Source organism: Cuculus canorus, chromosome 5 (genome assembly GCF_017976375.1).
Source record: "Cuculus canorus isolate bCucCan1 chromosome 5, bCucCan1.pri, whole genome shotgun sequence".
Classification (NCBI taxonomy): domain Eukaryota; kingdom Metazoa; phylum Chordata; class Aves; order Cuculiformes; family Cuculidae; genus Cuculus; species Cuculus canorus.
Window position 1 is genome coordinate 38,487,050 of NC_071405.1, and position 12,895 is coordinate 38,499,944.

Below are 12,895 nucleotides of genomic sequence, written 5' to 3' on the forward strand. Positions count from 1 at the left end.
ACGTGCATCAGACCCCATGTCCTTGATTTGACTATGTGCCTTAGCTGGGACACAGTTATACCGCCCTTCTCAGCGCAGTGGAGTCAGGGTGAGTAAAAATGTGTTTCATTGGTGTAATTTTAGCAGAGCAAATACAAAACCAAACAAAAATCAGACCATCCAGGCAGCATGGACTCCATCTCCTCTTAGGGATTTGCCACATCAAGATGGAGCACTTTGCCAGGGAGGACTTCTTATGTTGCTGGCTCAAATCCCCATTTCTTTCCAGAGCCATGCACCAGCCCCACACCCTCTGTCACCAGCTCTGCGTCTCCCTTTGTGAGGATGTAAAATTACTTCTCCAGCTTTTGCTGCAGGGCAGCAGCTGCTGAGGTCCTGGTGCCACGCGAGGTCGTTGCCCACGCTGGACCTGAGGATGCAAAAGCAGGAGTGCTAAATAAACCCTGGTGAAAACTGATCATCTCTTGGCTAAATTCTTAATTACTCCGGGGTGTTGAAAGCCTGCCAAGGGCAGCCAGACAACTTGTTCAGCTCCTTCTAGCCAGCTGTGCGTGTCTGGTGGGGGAGTTAAAACTTGCTGAGATAACATAGCTGTGTTTGTCTTATTATTCACTTTAAAAAGTGGATCATCATATGTTAATTGTCTTTCTTACATACATCAAAAGTGATGCATGATTCATAAGTAAGAATATTATGTGTGTTGCCTTTGATATTGTGTAAGTCAGGCAGTGACAAGGCAGAAACTGCATCCATGGAGTCCTTACTGCAGGTGAGAGGTGCATTGGGATTGTGCGTGCATCAACAGAGCTGGTGACCAGGTCTAAAAATCTTAAATTCAAAAAGTGTCTTGGAAACATTTCTCGAGAACAGAGCATTTTACAAGTGCTGTACTTCCAGTCAGCAACGGCCACATCAGGAGCAGCTTTTTTGTTAGCTAATTTCTGTCCTTAAGAAGAAGCTGCTTCCTTCCTCTCTTCATCTAATTCCTGTGTTACTTTGACCTTCACCTGTGCAACTTGCTCGCTGAAATCCTCTCGGGAGGATCAGTGTCAGCTCTAATAAACCAGCTGTCACTTTACACCAAACAGAAAGTAATATTTCATTTGTTAAATGGGCTGGTAGAATACATTGCCTTTTTCTACCATCTTTGGTTTTCTTGGAGGGGAAAATGTTTTATGTGACTGGAAGTGCATAAAGAACATTTGAAGCTGCAGATTTAAGTGTCTTGAATGAAGATTGTTATGTAAGACTTTTCTTTATTTATCAGTTGTACTGAAATATGATCAGTGTTACAGCCCAGGGTCTAGTCACAATGAATTTTCTTGTGTTTCCAGTAAGAAGATAAGGGATACGCTGTGTAAGGAATGCACTGGGAATTTCTTTTCTCTAGTAAGCTCACAGGAAAAGTAAGATTATTGCACTGAGCTCTTGGCTGCTAATGCAGGGCACAACACTGCTTCTTGTTGGGTCTTTGCCATTGACTTGTCTGTAAGCAGGACAGCTTTTCTCTGTTATAGATTCTGTCGTGTTTATTTATTGCTTTCCTTCTACTGCTGTTTTGTGCTGACAAACACAGCCTGTGCCTCTCTACCAGCTTGCACAGGTGGGTTAGATTTACACTAATAAGCTTGGAAAGTATTTGAGAGTGGGGGTTGGAGGGAGTTCTTGGGTTTTGTGTGCTTTTCAAATAGAAGCTGGTACTTGGTGTTTGAATTCAGAAGGTTATGGAATGTTGGTTTTAACTGATGTTTGATGAATGTGAAATCAGTACACATCACTGAGCAGTCACTGCAGTGCAGAGCAATTTGAAACAGTAGAAGAAGGTGGCATCTTCAGCATGTGAGAGGAAGGCCATGGCTTTTCTTCTACAAAACTGGAGGTTGTGTAAGTATGATTGCTTCTGTGGATTTGACTGTTTTGGTTTTTTTTTTTTAAGCTGAAGCCAAGCCTGTATGTGGAGTTAGATGATGATGGCACATCACCATTCTCTGGCTTTGCAAGGAAACAGTATGAAACTAGCCCTTTTTCTCATGTAAAGTAAGCCCTCTTGGTAATGTTCTTGAGGATGCTAGCTGCTCAGCTTCTCAGAGCAGCTGAGAGTCTTCTTGCTCAACTTTGTGTGCAGGTATTTCCACAGTGGAGAAGCAAAGCCCCATGGGCTCTTTCCTCCCCGTAGATAATCCTCCATGAGCTCTTTGAACTTTTCCTAATTGCTGTATTGCAGGAGCCCTTGCCAACAGAGGCTAAGGGACAGCTAAGTGCTCAATGCATGTTACAGGCGGCTGCTCTCTCTAACCTTACTCTGGAGATCAGCTTTTCACCTCCCTGGCTGAAAAAGTAGGGAGGGTAGCTTGTCTTTTGTTTCTCTGGGTATTTAGTTTGTCCTTGTTTAGTGATGTGTATAGGCTGGAGACTTGGGGCCAAAATCTTTCTTTGTAAACACCTTAGTTTATGCTCAAGTGTTTGCAGTGTTTGAAATAGGTATCTATGAGGATGATTTCAAGATATTTAAATCTAGTTTTCTCCAATATGCTGTCTATCAGTCTGACTGAGCTATAGAGCTCCAACCTATGACAGGTTCAATGCAAGCGTCTCCCAATGCATGAGGAAAGGCATTGAAAACTTCAAATCCAGAACCCTGTATTTGAACCCTGCTCTGCAATGAGCATCCCTAATAGTGAAGAAATGGTTCTAGTTTTGTTGGTTCGGTCTTCTAGATTTTTGTGGTGAAATTTTTGTTTGTGTCTGCTGGGTATGTTTCTAAGGCTGTCACTTGCAGATTACTGAATCTAACATTTAGTAGGGTTTTTTAACATGCCACTCCTCCCCCCCCCCAAAAAAAAAAAAACCCCAACACAAATAAAAATAACCAAACCCACAAGCAAAACCCAAACAAAAAAAAAAAACCCAAATAACCCCCTCAAAACACAACCAAACAAAACAGAGCACCCCAAACCCCCAAAAGAAAGATAACACCCCCACCCTCCATAAAAATCCAAACCCCAAAAACCTATAAAAAGATGTTACCTAATCATTAGAAGGAACCCCACCACCAAAACTTCTAGCCATGCAAAAGTGCACCCTGAGCAAAGTACTCAGTGGCTATTAAGCTGCACAGCTTTTTACAATTGACTTTCTCAACAATGGCTCAAGATAGTAGCTTTTCAAGTGAATGGAGCTGCAGCCCACAGAATAATTGCCTATTGAAGCCATGGCCCAGATGGGAAGCACGGTTGAGGTAATGAGCCAAAAACTTTTTATAAAAAAAAGAAAAATTAACAACTTTATTTTCAAGAGATTCAAGATTGAATTTATTTCAATGAAAATGTATGTTTAAGTGTATGACTGTACAAAATTATATACAGAAAGAGCAACAGAAAATTGACCTGTAAAACGTGTAAGCGATAGATATCTTTCAGCATACGTTACTAGCAAATAAACCTAGAGAAACAAAGCTGACTATTTTATGGTCAGATCCCATCATAAGAAAGAAGTCAAATAAGCAGTAAACTTGGCGTGATTCCTTGCCATTATATTTGGCAAACGGGCAACACACAATTAAAAAAATATTTCAAACTTTATATTTGACAAAATTTAGTCCATGTGACTCCCCATGGATGTGAACACAGCTACTAGTTTGGAAAATGCAGTGTTCCTTTGTATTTGTAGAAGGTACCTGTCCCGGGCTTTGCAGGCAACTTATTCAGTATGCTGCAAGAGTACTGAAACTGAGCAACTGAACACTTGCTCATTTTTTGAACAAGTTGTGGTTTATGAACTCAAACTTTTCTCTAAACCTTATATACTTAAAGCCACCTGTGACAGTTTCTGTCATACAGCGAGAGGTTCTAGCATGAGATAGCTACATACAGTGTACTGTCTCCTATCGAGCCCTTCAGAATAGCTGTGTACAGTGAAGATTGTCTCACATTAGACCTGTTCAGCTCTAGTGAAAGTTAGGATTTATGCAATTATTTTCATAATATCCTGCAGAACCCAATCAGTGTTTCAGAAAGGTCAACAATGAAATAGGCCTGGGTCCTACAAACAGATCCAAAATGATGTAACAGAAAATTGTAGTGCTGGTAAGTGTCTTGGTGTTCAACAGCAGCAAGGTGACAAAAGTAGTCTCTGTTTTGGTCTGAGCATCATAGTGGTTGTTTTGTATGGATGTGAAAGCAGAGAGATGATGTGCTGTAAATTGCTGGGACTACTATGAAGCCCTTTGCCCACCTGTTAGCGTTGTTTGCTCATAATAAAGTACAAAAATGACAAAAGAGTTCATTTGTAGTTGTGAATGTGCCGCTGCTATATTTTGGTTTTAAAAAAAGGCAGGAAAGCTATGCAAAATAGGAAGGGTGGAGATGTCACTTCTCTCTCAATTTGATAATTTTTATTTCTAATGCTTCTGCATCCTCCATGCTTCCTTCTTGATGATGGGTGGAAATTGAATCACTGTCTTAATTTTAATGATGCTCTGAGTATGATAATAATCCAGATGAGGTTCAACAAAGATTGACAGAAACGTGCTGGTTTCCATATGGGAGACTACCATTACAGTACAACTTGTTGTCCAAACTGAAGCCAAAGGTGGAAAAATGCTCTCTGGATGCTAAGGATTGCGTGCTTTGTTACTGTACTGATAGACAAAAGAGAAGAGTTTATTACCCTTTCTTAAAAAGTAGATTTGCTCAATTGCGTCTAGGAAATTATTTTAAGATAAATGAAATAGCTGTGTTCTAGAGCTGAAAGAAAAAAGAATTCAGAGTCCTATAAATACCTTTCTGAAAATGATTCCACTTTTAAACTGTATGAGGTGAATACTCTTTTTGTCTACTGCAAATTGTAGCTTTTAAGGGAAATGACAGGTACTCACTTGTAGTGCTCAAAAGCAGTGCCAAAAACAATGGGCAGAAAAATGACCTTGTGACATGATGTGATCCAGATAATGTTGTTTGATTTAAGAATGTTCTTTTTCTCTTAGTTTCTTGAGGGTTTCCATGGATAAACATGCCATCGAAACAAGGTGCTTATAAAACGTGCATTTTCCTAGAGTGAAGTTATTTCACAAACAGCTGGTGGCAGATTTTGGAGCTGTTTCCATGGAGAGGCTGGCACTTCTGCCTAAAGGACAGACAGGAGAATAGTTTGGGATTAATCGGGTTCCCTGTACCTTGAGTTCCCCTTCATGGTTTCTGCCTTTATGACCCTGGTCGGCAGCTCTTGCACCTAACAGTACATCATGACAGATATCAGGTTTTCTCTCAAATCTTACTTTTTTGGGGACACATTTAGGAAGATGGAATTATTAATCTCAATCATGTAATTTGTTTCTATTTTTGGCAGAATTTTATTTGCCATTGTCAGAACCTCAGCACAAGAAGCTAGGTCACAAAATAATAGCAAATAAAAGTTTTTATAAACACCACCCCCCCCATTGTTTAGCACTGTGAATCTCGGTACCATTTGCCAAAGGCAGACCATATCTTCATGGGCTTTGAAAATAGAAACATTACATTAGTAACATGTACTTCTACGGAAAATGAGACAATTCTTATTGCATTAATAAATTGTTCCTTTAGAATGTTGTTTTGCACTATTATTGCTTCAAGTACCATTTATGTAATATCCTAATGAAAGGCCTCTGTAACAGCCAATACACCAGGTAAAGAAAAGGCTCGAAGTTCTCAATTCCTTTCAAAAGCAAATACACTCTCTTGGAAAGGAGAAGAAAAGAGGGAAAAAGAGTAAGGAGCCAGAACAGTGAACTAGTCAGGGGAGGAAAGTTCTGGTGGGGAAAAAAAAAAAAAAGTAAAGAGTTTTTCACATTGTGTCTAGTTTTCTTTATTAAAAATGTATTCAAGTAGCTTAGAGTTTTTTTTTTTCAATTTAAAATACTTTGTTTTTTCTCTTCATTCCCTTCCTCCTTTCTTCCCCCTGCCCCACCCTAGTCACCTCCAAAATAAATTGAATGAATCGGCACAGGGGTAATTGATTTGAAGAAAATGAGACAGGGATATTAAAGAGGGAACAATATCGCTAATGAGAGGACTAATTCTACTCAAAGGATGGAACTGACCCATCACTGTAAAAGTACTCTTTTAGCTTTCAGGTTGTATTAACTCAATCGCTTTATTAGTTATCACGTATACTAAATATAAGTAACAATAAGTCTAGATCTTGGAGATATAATGATGTGCAACTTTGTGCCAAATCAATCTGTTCATTACTCCTTATGGACTTGATTCCATAAAAAAGTGTCCACCAATGGAGAGAAATTTCTTAAATGCTAGACAATCTGTAATGGCTTCAGATCTCTGTAAAGCAATACCTGCCTCCCTTTGAGCTGGCTGTCAGTGGCTACTTTCAGAAAGAAATTTTCCCATGTTTTTCTTTTGTCTTTTTCTTTTCCTTTTTTTTTTTTTTTTTTTCCCCTTCTCAGAGTGCCAGCTGTCCAGAGAAAGCACAGAAGACACAGCTCAGAGTCTCTGTGGAAGGGAGACCTGTAGTTTGGCTCGATCTGATTCCTTGAGGCTGAGCTACTTCACAATTTCCAGTAAAAACAAAAAAGTACATTTGTGACAAACGCTTTTATTTTTATTTTGATTGCAATGGGGTTTAATTGCCTCATACTGGGGCCAGCCTTTGTTCTGTCTTGCAGTTAAGTAACTCGGGCATTTATGATAGCTTGCAATTACTGTGCAAACTATCATTTTTCCATTTCAAAAGTTACCATTTCTGCCTGCTCACTGCATTATCTAAGATGCCACAATTATGCGCATCTCAAAAAGAGGAAATAGCTGTGGCACATCACATACTGTGGTGTGGTGAGTGCGAGGAAATGTATTTTGGGGGTTTCTGTGACAACTGTTCTTATGCAGCCAATTTTTCATGAGTGTCTGAAGAGACAACTTGATTCACTTTCTGTACTGCAATGCCTTTCCTAGGAAGACTTTCAATCAGCTGTTCATTTAAAAGTGATTTATACAGAGGTGTAGGAAGTAAAATATAAGATAAAACATAGCAAAAATAAGTTGGTAAATAAATATCCAAAGTTTTAATTAGTCATAGAACACTTTCTAGAGGAACTGCTAAAACAGCAGGGTGGTGCTGGATCTGGGAAAACTGTGCTGGGTTGATGTTCGTTCCAATTTGCTCTTTGACTTCCTGGAATTTGTACAGTTCAGACTCAAATATGTGGTACCTAAAAGCAAAGCAAGAGTAAATCTCTGTTTTATCTTTTTGGTTGGTGTTTGCTATTTATTTTTTTGAGGCAGTGTGCAATCTGCATATGACACCGCAAGTGGGAGGACAGGGGTTTGGTCATCATCTGATCGCTGGGCTCCTGATGCAGTGGAAGATAACAGATATTTACAGATGGATTTGGATGTGTAATATCTGCTGCAAAAATAGATGCAATTTTAACATAACCTTATGCAAGAGGCATATAAATTCTTTTGCCTTTTGCCAGCGAGTAAACTAGAAATGTTGCAAAGTTACATCACTTTGTCTTTTGCCAAAAACTTGTTGGGGGGCAAGCTATGGAACAGTCTAAAATCTGACAACTTTCTACTCTTGTAGAGCTAATCTGTCAAGCTCACTTTTTTTTTCTTAAATAAGAGAAAAATTTTATGTAGGACTGTTGATTAATAGATTATATATATGTTGTACAAGATCACAGTCTGGTTTGCTTTTTAACACTAACAGAGATGTAGCAACAACCACATTCAAGCATTTTGATGGCTTCATGTACTGGGGTGGCCAAAGACTTCAACTTTTCATTTTGTTCTTTCATGACAGAACCTTTCACAGCTTCAGGACAGCTGGTAAATATTTCCTTCATTCTGCATGAAGGGTGGTATCAAGTGTGTTTATTGTTGAAAAATACATTGTTGATTTGAGGAAGTATATACTAAGAGCAACAAGGAAATAAAATCCTGAAGCCTGGCTGTTACCATCTTTTGGCAGCCCATCTAATATAGAATGTCTTGTTTCCTTCTCAAAGTCCTTTGCAGTTCAGGGCTTGCGTGTCTTGGGTTCAATCTGCTTTCCCACAACTATAGTGTTTTCATGATCTGTTTATGTTCATCGTGCTCTATTCTGTGGCTTTGCTCATGCTCGTGCCTTGCTTGGCAGAGGGGAGGCTGCAGCACATCACTACCAAGAACCTTCTCTTTGAGAGACTGTACATGGCATTTTACATGGCTCCTGCTGTAATAAACGAAGTAAGGTAGCCACCCGTATAGGACTTCTAAGAGCTGATTTTTTTTTTTATTCTGTCTCTGTGGTGGTTATAATAGTGCATTAGTTCTTTGTGTGCCTGTCTAATGTTAATGAGAGAAAAACAGGATGCAATTTAAAAATTTAAATCTTATAATGGCTTTAGTGCTTCTTTGAAATGTGGGAGAGATTGAAAGGAGTTGCTCTGCAAATTAATTTATACAGTTAACATTATATGTTCACATAAAAAGCTTCAAGTGATTTCTTAATATGTTTATAAATACAGTAGATGGGTGGTTAAGAGAAACTATTGATAAATCATGAAAAGATTGTGTAGCAGAAGTCTGCTAACTAGGTAAAGGAAGATTCAGTTCTGTAGAAAAGTCTGTAATCACTTTAATCCCATGGATACTGAAAAGCTTTCTTAGAGCCATCTGAAAGGTTTTATGCTTGATAAACAGCACAAAAGGGTCTGGTATATCGGTTTTACAGGAAGCTTGCTTGTCTGAGAAGGGGAGTGTGATACTAGGGAGGCCAGAAACCTCCAAGATGTTACCAATAAAATCAGTTGCTCTTTCTGTACAAGTACACAGTGTTCATGGAATGAACAAAGCAACCTTCTGCCTCCTACTCTCTGTTAGGAAGCCTGCTAAGCAAAAGAGGGAGTTACTTCTATCTAGCCAAAGAAGTAGCATCACCCATTCTTGTACCTCTTTGAAACAGAAAAGTTAGACTTGGTTCCGATTGTGGCTCTGATTCAATGGTAGCTGTGTGCATCCACTCTTCGGTCTGTTAGCACTCTTGCTGTTCCTGTGCACTTGCCATAAGTTTGAAGCTTCGAGGAAGTATTTGGCTACTGCATTCTAAGTACCGTGACTGTAGCTCTGCAGTAAGTATGCTTCACTTCCGAAGTGACAGAGCTACTCTATGTATGATAGAGCTACACCATCCAGCATTACTGATACATGGCACGTGACCAATGATATTGGCTTGTTTTAGTAGGCTTTTTGTGTGTTGGGGGATCCCAGAGTAACGGAAAGATTCCTTAGATGTTCTGTGTGCAATGAATTCCTGCTTCATACACAGGGAACCTAGTCCTGCGTTGGATTTGGATTTTTGTTAGAACGTAAAGAAGACTAGGTGCGGTGGGCTGGTACTAGAATTTGGGAATTTTTGGTGGTGTCTCTCAGTGAGCTGATGTTTAGAGACGTACACGTGTATGCAGGCAAGGCTTATGCTCACCTGACTTGCTTCGTCTTCCTTCCTTTAAATAAAAATAATAATAATAAATCTTAAAATTCCATACATTTGTTGTTTTTCCTTCCTAGCAACCTAGCTTTCTATTGATAGCATGAGTTTTCATTTTTAATGTCCAAAATACCTCTGTTTGTGCAAAGAACTTCTGTATAGGTTAGTATTTCAGGCAATCAGAGGCTGATTGATGAAAAGGCAGATGCTTGTCAGCCGCAATCCTGTACCATCCCCACAGTGTGCTGGCGCCTCATTCATGAGCTAAAACATTGTTCTTCTGATAGATGTTGTAGTGCTTGCATCATCTCTTGTTATCAAAAAGGGCAGTATGTGGAAACACTTGGTGTATTGGTAAAGAATAAGATAAACTTGCATGTAACCGAAAGCGCCTCAATTTGCTATCCCTTGCTTTTCTTTTTTCTAAATGATAAACTAATTTTTACCTGAGTTTGAGTTGTGCTATCGTTGTCCCATGTTCAAGCCTTTTTTCACAGGATCTTCTCCCCTTGTGCTATTTTTTCTGCATAAACCTATGTAGTCATTTGCAAGACCATTGTTTGCCTACAAATATGTATTTTTGGTACTGTTTCTTTATTGCAACATGCATCTAAAGACTTGGCTGTTATGTGTTGTGTGTCTAGTATGAAAGCTGTGGAAGTCTATTGCTGTCTCCCATTTTGTCATTTGAAATAAGTTGTCCACTGCAATATGTGTATATTTAATTTGTGTAAAAAAATGCGTTGGCCAAGTTTTCACATCTAGGAGTTATTCAATTTACCCTAATGGTCTTTAGCTGAGAGTTATGTCCGCACAATGGAGGATAAAATAGACTGAAATTTTTTTTCAGAGCTATTAAATTCTTGAACTTGAGTTCCCATCCAGTCCAGAAAATATAGATTTCTGAGTGTATCCCATATACCTGTCAAATCTGGCAACCAGAAGCTAGATATGTTGAAGCTACTGGAAGATGGAGTGGTATAAAGAAAGGAATGAGGGGAATGTGATTGTTTCTAATCTAGCGTGATTGCAGGGCTGGGCAACCAGCTTGTGTCCAAGAGACATCGTGTCAAAAGCATAAATGTGCTGAGGCAACTTGGGGGAAGCAGAGTTTTTCATCTGCTTAGCAACAGCACCTCACTAGATAATACGTTGTGGTATTTCCTTCTTGGAGCTTGAGTGGAACCCTTAAAACTTACCGATGCTTTAGTTTTGTTCTTGACTTCTTTATATAAATCTGCACTGAACCACAAAAATCAAACACCCATGCTATAATGTGTTTAAGGACACACTTCATAACTAAGCAGAACTCCAGAGCTTAATAAATGCACTCAGCATGAAAGTGGTTCACAAAACAACGCTGAGAAACCTATACTCAAAGCCATTGCACTGTGCTAAATGTGAAGGGGCAACCCAAGGGAGTTTCTTTTCCACATGGCTTAGCAAGTAAGCAGGTGGGAGTGAAAGGGGAGAATAGTCTTCTGCTGTTCGATATTTTTTTTTTTTTTTTTTTGGTAGAAAGTACCATAAGCCTTTAGTCCAACAAAGAAGGAACTTGCTTTATTTGACAAACAACGTGCTCAAATCTCAATAAAATAAATTTGCCTTAAGCATATGCTCTATATCTTCCTAGCTAGACATGCATTTTGCTGAAATAGGGGCTGAGTGACTCACTGGGCCGCATGAGAACCAGGGGCAGAGTCAGACTGACGCTCTGACCACAAAATCCTGTCTGTCCAGAACAGCCATTTCCGAAAAAACTACTGGGGCAGCTGCATCCAAGCAACCCTTAAGGTAGGTGTGCTGTACAGCCACTGCCTATGAGACATTAGAAAAATTGTTTTGAGTTTAAACAATTGCATGGGGTGTGTGTTCTTTTCAGTATCATTCTTGCTGAAAGTTTCTGTACCAGGTTTCTCTAGTTTCTTCAAGAGCTATGTCAAAGGCTTAGAAACTACTTTCAGTCTACGCATTTCAATGGATAAACAGCAGCTACGCTAAGGCAATCCTCAGATGGCAAATGCTCCAAATCATGGGGTGTTTGGAGAGGTTAAAGGCAAGTGCTGAAGGACCATGCAACTAATATCTGTGAAGATTCACAAGCGGCTTACGGGAGAAGTGCTGAGGTTGCTGGCTTTGGTGTAGCAAAGCACTTTAAACAGGTGCCAGGTTTTAACATGTGAGGTTTTATATTTTGGTTCCTATGAACATCCTTGAGTACTTTGCTGGATTGGGATCCTGGCAGGACTGAAACCCTGGATGTCTTTGCACTTCGGGCAGCCTAAGTTACATCAAGACTTTCTTTGGATTTACTGCTTTTCCTTAAGGTATATAACATAGGTAGGCTATTTCCATTTTCATGCTCTTGCTTATTTTTGTGCTTGAACGAGTTTACTGTTTTTCTGTCATATTCAAGATTCTGCTATTAAACATGTTTAAGGAGCTTGGGCAAAAAATCCCCAACAGAAATGGAAACCAATAGAAAATACTCCAGAGCTTTGAGGCTGTCCATAGAGAGAATTGCGATTTTGTCAAATAAGTCATCAAAGAGAGAATTATTTGTATTCTGACCAGAAAAGATGTGAATTTGAGAACTGTATTTGCACTTAGCATGAAACCAAAGTTAAAGCACACCTAACAAGAGCTGGGCTTACGCTTTTTGTTTCAAACAAAATGCATTCAGGTAAGAACATGCAGCTAATGTCGAGCCATCATGAATGATGTATTAGTTATACTAGAAAATGAGTGTTGTTGAGCTTGTTTCTGCTTATATTTCATGATTGCATTGCACACCCATTTGTCTCTTTGGTGTTGATACCTTTCTCTTTTGTAAAGCTTCTTTGTACTGTTTTATATATTACTGAAGAAGGATTGGGGGGGCTTGATGGCAGATACTGTAGGGAATGAATTTTTCGAAATGTGTTAGCTTTTAGCACAAACTAGATGAATTAAAAGCTAATAACTACCAAATAGCTTTTCAGAATAGAAGACTATATGTTCCTTCTGCCTGATGAGAAGAAAGGTGAACCAAGGGTGGGAGAGTCATCATGATCCAGGCAGCAGAATTTGGACTGTTTGCCCAGTTTGCACTATTGTATCTTCTAGGGTTCCTGTTTTATGTCTAAATCAGATTTTCACACAGTGATTGAGGGCTTCCTTTGGCCTGAAGGGAAGGAGAATGCAGCATTTTTTCAGTGCAGAGGGAAACTACTCAGGCAAAGGAGTCTTATTCCAGCTTTAGCTATTCCCTTCACAACTAATGAGTCTGTGCACAACAGATGGACTTCAGCACTTTCCAGTACTGAAAACTGAGCCAAGGAAGAAACCAAAGAGGATATGATTTCATAAATAATTTTATATTAATAAAAAGTATTTTTAACAATTAAATGCTGATCTTTTGGAAATGAACTCCATTACCACTGTTCCT

At 39.2% G+C, this 12,895-nt stretch overlaps 1 protein-coding gene across 1 annotated transcript in view; it reads left to right on the top strand.

The window, feature by feature from the left end:
• The first annotated feature begins 1,438 nt into the window (after positions 1–1,438).
• INSC (INSC spindle orientation adaptor protein) overlaps positions 1,439–12,895 on the top strand; it is a 131,780-nt gene continuing 120,323 nt past the window's right edge. The window contains 2 exon segments of the mRNA XM_009571811.2: positions 1,439–1,466; positions 1,469–1,603. Of these exon segments, the coding sequence (XP_009570106.2) occupies positions 1,439–1,466; positions 1,469–1,603 (163 nt within the window).